This window comes from Tachyglossus aculeatus, chromosome 9, assembly GCF_015852505.1.
Source record: "Tachyglossus aculeatus isolate mTacAcu1 chromosome 9, mTacAcu1.pri, whole genome shotgun sequence".
Lineage (NCBI taxonomy): Eukaryota > Metazoa > Chordata > Mammalia > Monotremata > Tachyglossidae > Tachyglossus > Tachyglossus aculeatus.
Genome location: NC_052074.1, coordinates 30,576,491 through 30,594,426, shown reverse-complemented (window position 1 = coordinate 30,594,426; position 17,936 = coordinate 30,576,491). Strand labels below are relative to the sequence as shown.

Sequence of the window (17,936 nt, the reverse complement as noted above, 5' to 3'; positions counted from 1 at the left end):
AGCAGCTCAGACACCAAACTGAATCCAACTGATAGCACTGTGTCCCAGATTAATCATCACCAGAAAGGGGAGACCTATTCTCCCTTCACTCATTTGGGGGACTGAAGGGGGTTGAACCCTCTCGGTCTTATGGCACTAAACATCACACAACTTAAGAGTTTAAGTTCCTTGTGGACAAGCAATATGTCCCTTCTGAGTTTCACCTTCCCAAGCACCTAGCACAGTGTAATGCCACAAGTAGGGACTCAATAAATACTATTACAAGCTCTACTGTCAATGCTAGAGGCCTCCTTGAAACCCCTAGGTAGCAGGGTACTGCGTATACTCAGCACTCAGTTTAAATAGTTGAAACAGACAAAGCAATTTAAGAAAAGGGATTGCACTAAAAAACTGATGAGCTATACTACCACGCACCCCAGTTTATCCTCCCGGCTCTGAGAAACGCATTGCTCACATTTTAAAACACAAATGCAGATCACCTCCAGTTGAAATTATAAGGGTTTTTAGATAAAAAAAAGCTGCCTTTAGAAAGACAAGGAGAGTGAAATACGGATTCGACATCCCCAAACCACAGGGGCAAACAAAGCCTGAAGATAAAAAAGTGACGCTTACTATGGCAGTCAACTTTTCCTCAAAGGTGTTGAATTTAGTAATGCAATGTTAAGCAGGCAAGCAACATTATTTTTTAACAGAGCTAGAGAGTTTTTCTTGCCATCTTTATTCAAGTATTTCACAGCAGTTATATTACAAATTACAGTAAATGTTCAAAATTCCAGAAGTTTAAAAATTAAATAACTTATTTCAAACTAATGAAAATGAAGTCAAATGCAAAACATCAATTTAACACAATTCTGAATTAAGCTACAGAATCCAAAACATACCATAGCTGATGAAGTCTACTTAATCCACCAAGTAGACATAAGTGAATGAAACCAAACGACAGGACTCCCAAAGTCTAAATAACCAAATGTACAAAATACAAATGATGCAGTACATGCCCAAATTCAAGCTTAGGTCGGGATTACAAACAATAATAATCATAGCAAGAATGGCATTCAGCTGCATAACCTGATGTTCCCGGATACTTACTGAATAACGCCATAACTGAACACCAACGCAATCAAAAAAATGGGAAGACAAGTTATTACAAAAAAAAAAACCCCAGTAAACCTATAAATACATTGGCATATGAGAAAAATCAAATATAACAATACAAAGGACACCAAAAAAAATATTTAATCACAGGTGAGATTCAAGCTCGCAGACACATTTAACTCCACAGCCATCAGCTTCAACCCTAGAACAGTTCAATTGTTGTCACCATAACCCCAACAGTCCCTCAGATCACATTTTTTGGGGGGACGAAGGGGGAGAGGAGGTGGAAAGGCTCCACTGTGCTCTGCCACACGCTTAAATGACCTTTGCATGGGAGCTTTCATTGATAATTTCCACAAAAGGAAATGAACAGAGGTCAGTTGATACAATTTCTTGCCAATGCTTTAGAGTGAAAAATTAAAACTTACAAAAAAGTGAACAAAGGTCAAGCGACTTGGATAACACTACCAGCTGCTTTCAATTCTACAACCAGCAGACATCTGTAAAAGAAACAAAACTGGTGTAGTGTGGGGGTTTTTTTGCGGGGGGTCGGGGGGACAGATGGGTGTGGCAGAGGATTTGGGGGGAGAATGCAGCTTTTGCCCATTTTTCTATTTGGACGTTTAGATGGGCTAATTGCTTTCTACAAGACCTACACTGTTCAAAGTGGCAGCTCCTATTATACCGAGGTTGCCTCCTCCTCTTTTCTCCATCCGCGCTGAATGACATTAAAATTAAAATTTGGGAAAAAAAAATGATCTTTTGGAAGCGTTTTAATGTTGATGTGAACTAAAATTCCTTCATCAAACTAAGTGATGGCTAAAATCTGAATTTCTTAACTCGTACAAATTTAGTAATCTGTTAAAAACCTATGCAGTTTTGTCTCTCACAAGTGCTGCTGCTACTTGAACAGAATCCTTCTGAATTAGTGGAACTGGAATAAATATTTAAAAAAAAATACTGCAGCAAGAACCTGAGACTTGCAAAAAACCCTTTTACCAGAAACTTGCTACAAAAAACCTGCTACATTTTCTTTCATCAAATCTTCAACGTTTGTAACAATTTCCATCAAAATACAAAACATTAATGTTTTAGACAGCAAAACGGTTTGAACAGGTACGGTGGAAATAAATTCTAAATTAAATGTGAAAAACCCTACCAATAATCAAATTTGAGATTTTTAAAGAACCTCCATTTTAAAATGTTTTCTCTTTAATCGCACTTGCCCACCAGAAAAATACAGTGTTTCTACACGGGTTGCATTTTGAATCATGTAAAGAGCTGAAAATTCTGAAGAAACAAATCCTTCTATTCGATGCTAAGAAAATGAGTGGCATTTCAGGAAAAAAAAAAAGTCAAGCTAGAATTAAAAGGCTTAAATGCAAATATAAAGAAGAACTTTGGATTACTGCAACAGCCTAAGGCCAACATGTGCTGTGGTATATTGTATGCTACCATTAGCCATAGACAGTGAGACAAGTACCTTAGCTTTAGCATGTAAACGAGAGCAGAGTGGTTACAGAACTCTGTAAACACTGTTGGTAACTAAAATACAAAAAGCTGAGGTAGCTCTGCATCTCTGCAGTAGTCCAAGACCATTTTGCTCTAATTAAAATAAACACATCACGTGTTGCATATTTTGGAAAGACACACCTGCAGCTAAATAACGGCTCTATTGGATGATAATCCCAGCCATCCTGCACGGGAAATTTTTGTCACTATTTAAAAAGCAATCAGCACAGGTAAGTCAAATGATGTACCTCCGATAAAACTGTTTACTGCAATGCTTTGCCTCTTTCCAACTGCCTAGATGATGTCTCGCCAGTTTCTGGATTTTTTTACTTTTTAAACTGACCCACAATTCATTTTGGGAGAACTGCAAATCTCATGGACAAGTGTTTAAGACCTAAAATGGGCCCAAACCAATGTGAGAAAAATCTGTAAGTGGGGGGTTCTACATTAATACTGCTGTTCAAAGACTGTATCTTCAGAGCCCGTGTGCAATGATACACACAAAGCACTATAGCTATGGGGCTTTTGACCACTTCTTTCTCTTCCCTATGTCCCACTTGGTGATTCCTAACTTTAAAAGAAAAAAGAATCAGAATCATACAGATCAACTAGAAAGAAACCTACAGTGGGGCAATTTCTCATTTCTAAAAATGGAAAGCATGGACAACAAATAAATACACTATTGTAAGAAGAAAGAACAGCCCCTAGCTAATTATGTTCTGGTCGTCAGTGTCAGCAATACAGAAGATTTTTTTTTAGTTTTGTTTTTGTTTTTAAAGTTAACATATCTCTAAAACGGAAAGATACCATACAGGAGCAAAAGTTCACCCTTTTGGTAAATTGTGTGGCTTTTTGACATCTTGGTTGAGTTCTGAGAGCAAGACAGGCATTTCATGACCAATATACTGGCCGCCCTTCGATGACTTGGAACATCGGTCATCTCTGAAACTTCCCTCGGGAACACAGCTTCCTGACTCCCTCAATTGCTAAAAGCCCAACCATCTGTATAGCCTTATCTTTCTCAAGTGAATAAAAAAGGCACATTAAGGCAGTTCTAGAGAGCCTCATCTTCAAATTACATCCAGTTAACTCCAGCTTTCCACCAGAAAACAGCGTGGCTAACTTTAAAACAGGCATATCTGTCCATTACCCAGAGAATAAGAAAAACAACTCTGAAAAAGAGAAGGGGAGGAGAGGAGGAAAGAAAGGGTTGCCCACTCTTTAAAAAATTCAACATAGTGAGAACTGCCCCATCCAGTTTTCATGTTTGTTGGTCTGCTCCATATTCTTTAAATTTTCCTCCAAAGAAACTGCATGTAAAGAGGAGCAAAAGTGAGAGCAATTTTTGTAGCACCAAAATCTCCAAGCGGTGGTGGTGTATTCGCTAGTTGTGAAAAACACAACGTTTTTCTGAAGTTCTGTTTGGTTCTTGTAGGCTGGTTGGTTTCAGGTACCTGAGACAATAGCACCAAATTCAACAGAAGGGAGGGAGAGTGACGGAGAGAAAGAGAGAGAGCGTGAGAGAGAGAGAGAGAGAGAGAGAGAGAGCGAAGGAGAGAAAGAAATAGAGAGAGCACTTAAGACCAAGGCTCTGCACATACTTGGTGCAATTGAAAATCGAATGGCTCAGAAGACTGCTCTGCCATGAGCAAATTTGAGAGGATAAACCCACTCATCTTGAAGAGTTCACAGGAATGTTTCAAACAGATGAACTGTTCTTTCCATCTCCTAAAAGAAAAAAAAAAAAGAAGCGGGTGAGATGCTGAAGTTTGGTAAAAATTAAAATGTGATGGAGCAATGCAGACACAGCAAACTTACTCTGGCCAGGTCCAAATGCTCGGTCATTTCAAAATACAGTAGGTACACTTTTACAACATTGTACTCTTTTATAATCCTCTAAGGGAGTTACGTGGCCTAATAGTTGTCCCGAGTCACCCGAAAGCCTAACAAAAATGAGAACAGGAACCTAAAATCCATTAAGTTTAGTGAGCCAGGTTTTACTGCCATTCTTCTTAATGGCATGAATTGAAAATGAAAGTGGTTGCTTCTTAATAACAATAACAACAACAATAATAATAATAGCATTTGCTAAGTACCAAACACTGTTCTAAGGACTGGGGTAGATGCCAGGCTATCAGTTTGGACACAGCCTCTGCCCCAAATGGGCTCACAGTCTAGGTAGGTGGGAGTAGGATTTAATCCCCAAGTTACAGATGAGGAAACTGAGGCCCAGAAAAGTTAAGTGACTTACCCAAAATCACACAGCAGGCAAGTGGCAGAGCCGGGATTAGGACCTGGCTAATCCCGGATTAGGACTACCTTGCTTGGGTTCCTTCTACTAGGCAGCGTGGCTCAGTGGAAGAGCCCAGGCTTTGGAGTCAGAGGTCACGGGTTCAAATCCCGGCTCTGCCAATTGTCAGCTGTGTGACTTTGGGCAAGCCGCTTAACTTCTCTGTGCCTCGGTGACCTCATCTGTAAAATGGGGATTAAGACTGTGAGACCCCCTTGGGACAACCTGATGATCTTGTAACCTGCCCAGCGCTTAGAACAGTGCTTTGCACGTATTAAGTGCTTAATAAATGCCATTATTATTATTATTATTAGGCCACGCTGCCTCTCAAAAATCAAACTAGGCGATTCAGCTCCAAGTTCCAACAGAGACTGTCCCAAATTCGGCCTTTTGTCCGGAACGAGATGCTCTTACCTCTACAAGTTGGGATTTATCATACTCCTTACGATGTCGATAGATGCACTGACTAAGAAGTGAGTAGAGTCTCTCGAGCTGATCAACTGCCAGATTATCACTCTTTCTGACCAACAAATCAAGTAGTTTCTAAGGCAATGGAGGGGAGGAAAGGAAATATGCTTATTTTCGTATGGAAAAAAGACAGCCTGCTAAAGCAGCTCGGATTTTACAAACCCACTCGGGACTCTAGGGGCTAGACCAGGGTGCCACACTGATCCAGACACATGTCCCAGCCCAGCCTGAATACTGCTCACAGCCCCCTCACTTTATGTCCTTCTCGCCACTCTCTCCCACGCTACTCCACACGTCACCCTCCTGCCCAGTTCATTTTTCTAAAATATCAGGCAGCGCACACACGTCTCTGCTCCTCAAAAACAGTTGCCCGTTTATCTTGGCAGCAGGGAGAGATCCTTAAAGACTGGCTTTCCAACACAATATCAGCTCCCTCCCTCATATGTGCTGGTGCTTCTCTCCCATTATGCCCCCCTTGCGCATTCTGTTTCTCTTGGGCAGACCTCCTCATTGGCCTCATCCTCCTCTCTCTGGTTACTGCCTTCTCGCTCTTGCCTTCCCCAGTCTGGGACTCCCTCCCACATCTGACAGCCGCAGCTCTACCCTTCCTCCAGTATCTCCTGAGGGATCCTTTTCCCAAGGAAAACTGAAACTCTTCCCACCTTGTACTCCAAGCTTCCACCTTCTGAGCCACTTAAGGATTTAAATTACCACCACCCAGCCCGTAGCACTTAAATACAGATCTTTCGGCACTCCCCCATCTGCAGTTTATTTAGGTGCCTGGTTTTTTTCCACTAAACTGTAAGCTCCTTGAAGGGAGTGTCTTCTAACACTTTTGCGCACACCCAAGCGCTTAGTACAGTGCTCAAACTAGATGCTCAACCGATCCTAATGGCAATGACAATGATGACTGTGAGCCCACTGCTGGGTAGGGACTGTCTCTATATGTTGCCAATTTGTACTTCCCAAGCGCTTAGTACAGTGCTCTGCACATAGTAAGCACTCAATAAATACGATTGATGATGATGATGATGACCAGAGTGCCCTGTTTAATCACCTATTACCCTCTCCTCAGCTCTCTCTTTGGCCCTTCTCCTTCCCCAACCATCTCAGGCCCCTTCCAAAGCTGACAGCACCTCGCTACGGATGAAATCCCTGACCCCCTACCACTAGCTACAGCACCCTAGAAAAGCAACGTGGCTCAGCGGAAAGAGTCCGGGCTTGGGAGTCGGAGGGTGTGGGTTCTAATCCCGGCTCCGCCACTTGTCAGCTGTGTGACTCTGGGCAAGTCACTTCACTTCTCTCTGCCTCAGTTACCTCATCTGTAAAATGGGGATTAAGACTGTGAGCCCCACGCAGGACAGCCTGATAACCTTGTTTCTATCCCAGTGCTTAGAACACTGCTTGGCAGATAGTAAGCACTTAACAAATACCATCATCATCATTATTATTATTACCCTCCGCATAGCCATTTCTATTTTTTCAAGGAAATTTCTTAAGCGCTTACTATGTACCAGGCACTGAACTAAGCGCCGGGGAAGATGCGAAATCATCAGGATTGACGCAGTTCCTATCTCACACGGTCGTAATCCTCATTTGATAGACGAGGTAACTGAAGCCCAGAGAACTGAGGTGACTTGCCCAGGGTCACACAGCAGACAGGTGGCAGAGCCGGGATGAGAACGCAGGTCCCCTGGCTCCCGGGCCCATGGTCTAGTCACTAAAGCCAACAGGCTTTCAAGTACAACTGTAGGTAGGTGGCTTTTCCCCTCTGAGAACGATTAGTTACCTTCAGCCTCTCGTGATCGACGACAAGAGACGGCCTGGGCTCTGGGGATTCCTCTGGGACCTGCTCCAAGCTTCCCCCTTTTGAAGGCTCTAAAATTACCTTACGGAACTTCTTGACTTTGGAGGCCCCTGCAATACAGCACACGTTTCAAGAAGTCACTTGGTGGAAAACTAGTTTTAGCAACGATGAATACAGCAGCTCCCAATGGTCTTCGAGAGACACAATAATGAAATTGATTAATAACGTAAGCAAGAAGACAAGGACAGTTACTATATTCTAATCAGGAAATCCTACCACTGTTTAAAATGAAGGAAAGGAAACCTCAGGAAATTGAAATTTCACATCAGAATCAGCACTGTTTTAAAATCTACTTAGAGGAAAATATACCTTTGCATTAGTAGTAGCAATGCGCTGAACCGGGCACCTGGAAAGTACTAAATAACGAAGTGGTGTGTTCCCAATCCACAAAGAGCTGATCAATCAGTGGGATTTACTGAATCCTTACTGTGTGCAGAGTACTGTACTGAGCGCTTGGGAGAGTTCAATACAACAGAGTTGGTAGACACTCCCTGCTCACGAGCTCTAGGCTGTGAGCCCATTGTTGGGTAGGGACCGCCTCTAAATGTTGCCAACTTGTACTTCCCAAGCACTTAGTACAGTGCTCTGCACACAGTAAGTGCTCAATAAATACAATTGAATGAATGAGCAACAAGACGTGAAAATATTTCACGGCGTAGTCAAAATAACTGAATGTGCAACTGAATAAACAAATATACAAGAGCTGAGAATAGATATAAATAAGTGTGTGAGAGCTCAATAAACACAATTAATGGATGACACTCCCAAATCTGGCTAGCGGTCCAGCCCTCTAGCCACTAGATAAGTGCTTCCAAATCGTTACACCTGGTTCTGTTAAAATGTGTTTTCCCTGCACATTTTGATTAAAACACTTCTAGCCAAGTAGGGAACATTAGCCTGATAATAATGGGCCTGTCTGGAAGAAACTGTGTGTGGAAGAAAGGGCTTGTGTGCCTGGTTTTAAACACTACTATGAGCTCGTTGTGGGCAAGGAATGTGTTTATTTCTTGTTATATGGTACTCTCCCAAGCGCTCAGTACAGTGCTTTGCACATAGTGAGTGCTCACTAAATAAAACTGAATGAACTACTGCAGCGTGAATTTCCTTAGAGTGGAGTTTTGTGCAAATACAATGCCTACATTTCAGAAGAGCAGATGTACTTTGGGAAGAGTCTAAGAATCTGGCTATATCATCAGAGTTTATTTTACGGGGTCAACACTGAGGAAGAGCTACAGTGCTCAAATCAGGGACGTCATGGCATACAAAGCTAATTGCCACTGGGCACTGCATTCCTCCCACTCCTTGGTGCTTCTGGCAAGGTGTCAGACGGAAGAGGCTAGAGGAGACAACGACCAAAGGTAGGGAAGCCTACGCGTACATTCTGGGGCCTCGGTAGAACCCTAATTAAACTCTCCAATAAAAGACGACTAATGGAAGATGCGGCCAAAGACCAGAAGAAGATGAAAAAAAAAAAAGATGGGGATTTTATATGGAGAACTATAGAGACAGAACTAAATTTCAGCACTTCTGGGCCTTGGATCGTGGTCAATAATTCCACTTGCTAATCTAGAGCTCCAATACCTTGTTCAGCTTCTTTCAACTTTCCACACTGAGAACCGATACTGGAATTAGAACGCATTTCTAATATTTATTTTTCCAAAGGAAAAACTTACAGTGATGATGTTCAAGCAGTTAGTATCTGTACTTCAGCGCTTTTCGAGAATCCTAAGGCTATAGCTTCTCTTTCCTACTCTGTAATTTTAACCCCCCCCACCACCCCCCCCCCCAACAAAAAAACCCCCAAGCAGTTGATGCCACCATCCACATCCCTGAAGCTCATAAGCTGGGCATTATCCTTAAGTCCTCCCTCTTTTTCAGCCCCCATCAATTACCAAACATGCCAGGCAGAATGCTGAACGGAGCAGTAGCAGGGGTGACAGAAAAAAGAACTATCACTGCATGCTGGGATGGGGTGTGTTGTAGAAAAGGCAGAGGCTTGGGAGTCGGAGGATGTGGGTTCTACTCCCAGCTCCACCACTTCCCTGCCGTGACACCTTGGACGAGTCACTTCACTTCTCTGTGCCTTAGTTCCTTCATCTGCAAAATGGGGATTCAACACCTGTTCTCCCTCCTACCGAGACTGCGATCCCCAAGTGGACTTGGTTATCCTGAATCTACCTCAATGCTTAGCACTGTGCTTGGCACACTATAAGTGCTTAACAAATACCACAATTATTATTATTATGGTCTTGCAGAGACAACCCCCTCTCTTCTTTGAGGACACAGTGCCTGAAAGAGAACAGGGCCACGGGAGGGTGGCTAAGAAGGCTTGGGTCCACGCAGCTCACTCCCAGCCAAGAAGGTCCTTAAGGCACCACAGCTCTGGGAGGTTGTCAACAGTTTCGACACACAGTTAAGAGGCCCTCTTCTCATCCTTTTCTCATCTCATCCTCCCCCGCTAGACTGTAAGCTCACTGCGGGCAGGGATCGCGCCTACCATCTCTGTAATACTGGACACTCCCAAGCGCTCAGTACAGTGCTCTGCACACAGTTCTCAAAGACCACCGAATGATTGAGCCTTCTCAACCTTCTCAGCCACCTGCTTAGTCAATCAGGAGGAAATCTCCCACTTGCTAAGCGCTTAGTACAGTGCTCTGCACATAGTAAGCACTTAATAAATATGATTGAATGAATGAAAATCTACTCCCTCTGCCTGTGTTCCATCATTTTTTAAATCATCCCGTGGCCCGAGACAGGACATAAACCAACGCAGGGCCAGCATCAAGCGCTTAGTACAGTGCTCTGCACACAGTAAGCGCTCAATAAATATTATTGATTGATTGATTATGAGTAGAAATACTGGCCATAGTTGGGCCTGGGTTCCCTCCTGCCCTCTGCACCTACCCCTGATCAATCGTATTTACTGAGCGTTTACTGTGTGCAGACCACTGTACTAAGCGCTTGGGAGAATAGAACACAAGAGCTGGTAGACACGTTCCCTGCCCACAGTGAGCATACAGTCTAGCGGGGCAGACAGACATTAAAATAAACTACAGATGGTGAAATTGCATGGTATAAGGATTTGGACTTAAGTGCTATGGGGCTGAGGGTAGGGTGGCTATTAACTGCTTGGTTTGCATATTGCTGGGGTACAGTCTGCTCCTTTTCTTTCCTTCCCTTATCCATGGCCCGCACTCAAAACATTCAGAATTTGTATTTTGGTGCTTGCACTCCAATTTTGAACCTCTTGGAATAAAGGTTCCCACGGCACCAAAAAAAAAAAAAAAAAAAAATCTGCTCTCTGATCCTTCACTCCCTTAAGAGACCGCCTGAACTAGCTTGGCAGGGAATGTCAGACAACAAGAACAATATAATTTGGCATTTCAAATCAATTTCAGTGTACTGTCTCACTAACCAACCAATAGGAGTGGAAATGTATTATAATATCGCCAGACATCAAGATTTCCTTAATAACAGTTCATCACGTAACATGACTGCTCTTAATGGGCACCGGACAGGAACACATTAACTTCGAAGTTAAAAATCACACAAATATTGGGAAAGCAAGGCATACCTTCCTTATCAGGCTCTGCATCTCTGTTTTCTAGATGAGGGTTCTGTGCTGTCTTCTCCGTATTACTACATGGTAGTGTCTCGGTATTAAGCTCTGTTGCCAGATCATCTTCTTGACTTTCAGTGGGAGTATCTGGCTTTTCCTTTGGCAGGTCCTCCAGAGCGGAAATTCGCTCGGATTTATCACAAGGAGGAACCACATCATCCACTTCGGCTTTGCCATTTTGACACTCTGGAACTGGAGCACCCTGGAAGCTGTCTTCCATAGCCGCTCCGTTCAAACAGTGGCCTTTAAGGGAAGAGTCTTCCCTGGATCTGCTTTCTGGGTTGAAGGAAACACTGCTGTTCACCAGGAGAGACTCATTGGAGCTCTCCTCTTCTGTGGATGCAAAATTGTTGTCTTTTGTTACGGCCTTGTTACTGAGCCTCTGCTCCTGGTCAATATCCATGATATCACAGGACGACTCGTCATTTGTCAAAGACAGATCCCCAGTTTCTTCCCCGTTCTCTTCGTGGCAGTCTGTGCTAACCTCGAGCTCGCCGTTCTCCAGCAGTTTTCTTGCTTCTCTACGGTGCTCGTAGTCGGCGAACTTTGAATCCTCTTCATCTTTTTTAAAATTATTGACTTTTCTTTTCTTAATGATTCCTTTACCCCACTGGGAACGCCGCCTTGATTTTCTCCGTACTCGAACTGGTTCAGAGAAAATGGACACGCGTTTAACTTGGAATGCATGTAAAACAGGATCATTTAACTATTCTGTGCTTTAGTCTCCCCATCTGTTATATGGCGACTCAGCACCTGCTTTCCCCCTCCTTCGACTGTAAACCCCATGCAGGGCAGGAAGTGTGTCTAACCTGATTATCCTGAATCTAGTCCAGTGCTTAGTACAGTGCTCGGCACATAGTAAGCGTCCAACCTCAGAAGTATTATTAGGATCCAAAGTAACATGAATTCACACTTTAGTGGAGTATAAACCAGAATTTACAATTTCTATCACTTGAGTATCTAAGAACTGCACATTCTTTTTATATTTTTTTTGTAATTCATTCATTCATTCAATCATATTTACTGAGTGTTTACTGTGTGCAGAACACTGTACTAAGCGCTTGGGAAGTACAAATCACAACTCTCACACTCAGTAAACACAGAAAAATTAAGTACTCACCACCCTGCTTCAAACACTTTCAAACATTTCTATTGTATTGTCCGCTCCCAAGGGCTTAGTACAGTGTTCAGCACCCAATAAGCCCTCAATAAATAATAATAATAGTAATTGTGGTATTTGTTAAGCACTGTACTAAGCACTAGAGTGGATACCAGCAAATGGGGTTGGACACAGTCCCTGTCCCACATGGGCCTCACAGTCCTAATCCCCATTTTAGGGATGAAGTAACTGAGGCTCAGAAAAGTGAAGTGGACTTGCCCAAGGTCACAGACACAAGTGGCAGAGACAAGATCAGAACGCGTGTACTCCCAGGCCCGTGCTTTATATCCACTAGGCCGTGATGACTAATAATAATAATAATAATAATAATAATAATAATAATGGCATTTGTTAAGCGCTTACTATTTGCAAAGCACTGTTCTAAGCGCTGGGGAGGATACAAGGTGATCAGCTTGTCCCACGTGGGGCTCACCGTCTTCACCCCCATTTTCCAGATGAGGCAACTGAGGCACAGAGAAGTTAAGTGACTTGCCCAAAGTCAAACAGCTGACAAGCGGCAGAGCCCGATTTGAACCCATGACCTCTGACTTCCAAGCCCATGCTTTTTCCACTGACCCATGCTGCTTCTCTGGCTACTGATTGAATGCCTAGATAGACCAGGAAGTTTGGTGAGATTCTTACCGAGGCTTCCCAGTGGGTGGGTATGGCTACCAGGATGTTTATGAATCTATTTTATGAGTGTCTGATCTAAATTTGGCTAGATCTGCCTCATTGCTTCTTGTCAAAAAAGGGGAAAAGAACGGCACGACTGATATACGGGTTTCACTATTTTACCACCCTGGACACTGGATCACTTGGAAGTAATATAGCAATTTAACAAAGAGCAGGAGAGGGGTAAATCTAGCTGCCAGCTAAAACTCATAAAGTTTGGATTCCTAATCCAGTGGGTTTCACCATCCCAAGGCACAGTGATCAAAGGGTTTAGAATGAAGGAGCCCAAAATGAAGCGGCCAAAGAATCCATGTTGGAAAACTTCTTCTTCCTAAAAGAAATTTTCAACTAAAGCTCTGACTGAAATCCCACACGCACTATTAAGCCTAGCCCAAGCTGAGCCCCAGAACCACGCAATGCCTGCTTCCAATCCAACCACAATGAGATCTGGTCTCACTTTCACTTTGCTATCACCTCTGTCGACTTACTGGAGCCACCCTGAAGTGTTTCAATCAACCAACAGTATTTATTGAGCGCTACGTGCAAAGCACCATACTGAGCACTTGGGAGAGTACAATGCAACGGACTTGGGTAGACACACTGCCTGCCCATAACGAATTTACAGTCTAGGGTTGCAGGTCCTCGGGTAAAATTGTTCAGAGTGGGTTGCCCCTTTTAGCTTGGGGAGAGAGGAGAAGCATTTAAAAAGCAAAATTCCTCACTAGAGGTGGGTCCTACCGCTCAAATCATTCCCTCACATCCTTCCTCTTGCTCCCCTGGAATAAGCCTGGAACAATCTGGGGGCTGATTTCTCTCAGCCTGAGGATTTCTGCTGTTCATATGGTAAGTGGGGTCCTATGAAGTGAAGGGAGCAGAGCCTTTATCTCCCTCATTACCCTACTCCAAGACTAGTTCTGCATGGATGCCTGCTATATTAACATCTGTCTCCCCCCTTGATTGCAAGCTCGTTCTAGGCAGGGAACGCGTCTGCTAATCCCCCTGGACTGAGCTCTCCCGAGCACTTAGAACAGTGCTCTGTACATGCTAAGTGCTCAAAAAATGCCACTGATTGATTGATGTATGCTATCAAGAAGGAAGGAAACTTTTTTTTAAAGAGTCAAAAAAGGAAAAGTTTCATGTTTCACTTGATAAAATTAAAGCAGCCCAACAAAAGGGTTATTAAATGTTGATAATTTTCGCCATCTGATTTACAAACTGCTTTCCTAAAATTCACCCAGCATATACCATGGCACTTCAATCACTGACACAGCTGACTGGAAAGCCATGTGGTATAGTGGCTAGAGCCCGGGACTGGGAGTCGGAAGGTCATGGGTTCTAATCCCAGCTCCGCCAGTTGCCTGCTGTGTGACCTTGGGCAAGTTGCTTCACTTCTCTGGACTTCTGTGACCTCATCTGTAAAACAGGGATTGAGACTGTGAGCCCCACGAGGGACAGGGACTGTGTCCAACCTGATGTGCTTGTATCCACCCCTGGGCTTAGGACAGTTCCTGGCACATAGAAAACACTTAACAAATACCATTAACGAAACAAAACAAACAACAGGGGCATTCGAGTCATCAAGGGAGGGTTCTTCAACCCAAATCCAATATACTGCTCATTTCTGAGTTGCAAACAGATACCAACACTGTTTCTTGAATCCTTTCGTCCTTGCAGTCATTCAATAATATTTACTTGGGCTTATTGTGTGCAGAACACTGTACTAAGCACTTGAGAGAATACAATCCAAGAATAAACAGACACATTCCCTGCCCAAAAGGGGCTTCCAGTCTACAGTGGGAGACAGACATTAACAGAAATAAACAAACGACAGATTCGGACCCAAGTGCTGTCCTGGCTTCCCTCCCTTATCCGTCTATGGGCCTGTCAAGATGCTTCTTTATTATTCTCTACTAAAATCTTCCCTACTTCAAGTTCAGGGGCCATATTTGAGAGTTCCTGAATTTTTTATTTTATTTATTTTGAGGCTCACTCTCCACAGTGGTGAGTGCAGTCTGACCTCTTCCACTGACCTTAATCATCATCATCATCAATCGTATTTATTGAGCGCTTACTGTGTGCAGAGCACTGTACTAAGCGCTTGGGAAGTACAAATTGGCATCATATAGAGACAGTCCCTACCCAACAGTGGGCTCACAGTCTAAAAGCAATTGCAATTGCAAGTGAGCATTCTAAAATTCCTGCTTAACTGCTCTGACTCTACCTTTTTCTTTGGCGAGTTTCAAATCACTATTTTGAGGTCAACATTCCCCTACACCTTCAGCCGCAGCAGAATATGCTTTAGGTGCCGAGAAGAGCCCTCGGATCTTTCTCCACCCAGGGGAAATGGTCTAGGTCTGTAATGCCCAAGGTAAGGATTAGAGGAAAAGCATCCCTTTCATTCCAGAGAAGAGAAGCAGCGTGGCTCAGTGGAAAGAGCCCGGGCTTTGGAGTCAGAGGTCATGGGTTCTAATCCCGGCTCTGCCAATTGTCAGCTTTGTGACTTTGGGCAAGGCACTTCACTTCTCTGGGCCTCAGTTCCCTCATCCGTAAAATGGGGGTTAAAACTGTGAACCCCCTGTGGGGCAACCTGATCACCTTGTAACCTTCCCAGCGCTTAGAACAGTGCTTTGCACATAGTAAGTGCTTAATAAATGCCATCGTTATTATCCCATCTCTGAAACCAGCTCAGTTTGGTTTCAGTGCTCAAGAAACAGTTTATAAGAGGCCAGTGAGTCGTCTCCCGAACCATTCATCTCGGTGCTGCTAGAAAAGGGACTGGCTGAACTTTCGGCTTTGAAAACAGCCAGCAGAACTGCATGATATTTAATACACTGAGCCACAGGCTGGGAGACATAAGCTTGAGGAAGGTATGAGTCACTGGGTCTCGGTCTCCTGAGGGAAGGAACAGGAGGGTGTTCTTATGCCTTACTGTGGCTTTTAACATCAGCAGCTGACTTAACTGTGGTCTCTGTTAAGTGCTTATTATGTGCCAAGCGCTGTACTGCACGCCAAAGTAGATTCATTCATTCATTCACTCAATCGTATTTATTCAGCGCTTACTGTGTGCAGAGCACTGTACTAAGAGCTTGGGAAGTACAAGTTGGCAACTTATAGAGATGGTCCCTACCCAACAACGGGCTCACAGACTAGACGGGGGAGACAGATAAAACAAAACATGTGGACAGGTGTCAAGTCATCAGAATAAATAGAAGTAAAGCTAGATGCACATCATTAACACAATAAATAGAATAGCAAATATGTACAAGTAAAAGAAATAGAGTAATAAATCTGCACAAACATATATACAGGTGCTGTGGGGAGGGGAAGGAGGTAGGGCGGGGGGATGGGGAGGAGGGGAGGAAAAAGGGGGCTCAGTCGGGGAAGGCCTCCTGGAGGAGGTGAGCTCTCAGTAGGGCTTTGAAGGGAGGAAGAGAGCTAGCTTGGCGGATGTGTGGAGGGAGGGCATTCCAGGCCAGGGGGAGGATGTGGGCAAGTATTCAGGTCGGACACAGTCCCTGCTCCAACCGGGTTCACATTCTAAGTATGAACCAGAACAGGTATTAAATCCCCATTTTACAGATGAGGGAGCTGGGGCCCCAGAGAAGTGCAGTGACTTGCCCCAGATCACACAGCAGGCTGGTGGCAGAGCCGGGATTAGAACCCAGTCTTCTGACTCACAGGCCTGTGGCCCGCTGCTTCTCGTTAATTTAAATCGTTACAAAAGTCAGAAGAATAGAAAACTATTGAGTTTGCTGGCTCTGTGTCTTGTGTGGACCATGAATTATTAACTTCCTATTAATAACTTTATTCCCTCCGTCAGTTTTCATCCTCCCTAAATCCTTTAAGACACTTTGTTCCTAACCTCAGTGTTGAGATATGGGCACATTTGTCATCTCTTGCTCCCTGTTAAGGACATTTTCGTCGCACTTATGCAAGAAAAATTGAGGCCAAACATCAGAGAATCAATTTATACAGTGCTACTGAGTCTATTATCAAAAAATCAAGAATTTCGAAGACTAACTTCCCCTAGGGAGGCCATCTGGATGTAATATTTAAGCAATTTAATGTAAAAAAGAAGATTAGCAAGACTCCTACTCCACCTACTGGAAAAAGAAAATAAGCTTTGAACTTCTGTAGTAGAGGACTTTGGTGATAGCTAGAAAGCCAGAGTATCTGTACGCAACAGTTAAACTGCTTTAATTGGTTTTAAAAAACTGCTTAAAAGGTCAACTACATACTAAGGTGCCTTCAAGAATTTCAACTTGGTTTTACAGCTTCCTGAAAAAAAAATATATTATGTTCTACTCCAAGGTACTGTTTCGTCATCAACTTTTCTCTTTTAATTACCAGAAAAAGTGAAGTTGAACCCGACTTAAAAGTGTAAAATTCTGTCGGCATTTTACTACTTTTTTCCTTTTTCACATTCTCTTTTGTCTAAAATGGGACTCATGAAGAATGGCACTGAGTAGATTTGCAAACTGGGCAATAATGCTTCACGTCTCAGAAAATAGATGTGGGGGGAAAAAAAGCAGCTCCTCATTTTGGAATAATAATAATAATAATAATAATAACGGCATTTATTAAGTGCTTACTATGTGCAAGGCACTGTTCTAAGCGCTGGGGATGTACAAAGTGATCAGGCTGTCCCACAGGAATGACTCCCCATTCCCTGCTGCAAACAGAACATGCCTAAAAACAGCACAACCAGAACAAGAAAAAATCTGAAAATTATTCTATCAAAGCGCATTTTAGAAACAGGCAGTGAAAATTAATTCCATCCTCTCCTTTCTCGCTTTCTGATCAATACAGAAAGTGAACAGTGTTGAAACACAAGCACTCTAGGTGTATAATTCCCAATATGCCGATGTGACGCACAGCTGTTCCTACTGCTGGATGACATACTTACATGCACATTTATTTGCAGAATTGTGCCAAATATCCATCGAATTTCCTTGTTTGTTTCGAAATGTCTCTTCAACTCTAGTTTCTGCCTTCCGAGCTGAGGAACAGTGAGGATTTATTTGCTCTGCTGTTACTGATAAGCCTGCAGAGAGAAGATAAGTGATACCTATTAAATATCCCTCCTTATGTAAACCAATCAATTTTTAGAAAGAGAGAATGAAATGAAGTACTGCATTAATTAAAACTTTGGCGGCTCCCTATTCCGATTTATTTTTGTTTTAGATGGCAAAATGATTTGGACGCAATCATAAAAGGAAATGGTCAAAAATGGTCTAGTCTACCTGCACTGATC

The 17,936-nt window shown here is 43.2% G+C and overlaps 1 protein-coding gene across 1 annotated transcript in view; it reads right to left on the bottom strand.

The window, feature by feature from the left end:
- Positions 1-695: 695 nt before the first annotated feature.
- The window catches only part of ATAD2B (ATPase family AAA domain containing 2B), a 130,459-nt gene continuing 113,218 nt past the window's right edge, over positions 696-17,936 (bottom strand). Inside the window, exons 24-28 of the mRNA XM_038750873.1 lie at positions 17,589-17,726; positions 10,807-11,496; positions 7,155-7,282; positions 5,312-5,440; positions 696-4,335 (exon numbers count right to left, since the gene is read on the bottom strand). Of these exons, the coding sequence (XP_038606801.1) occupies positions 4,294-4,335; positions 5,312-5,440; positions 7,155-7,282; positions 10,807-11,496; positions 17,589-17,726 (1,127 nt within the window). The 3' untranslated portion in view covers positions 696-4,293. The remainder of the gene's footprint in view (positions 4,336-5,311; positions 5,441-7,154; positions 7,283-10,806; positions 11,497-17,588; positions 17,727-17,936) is intronic.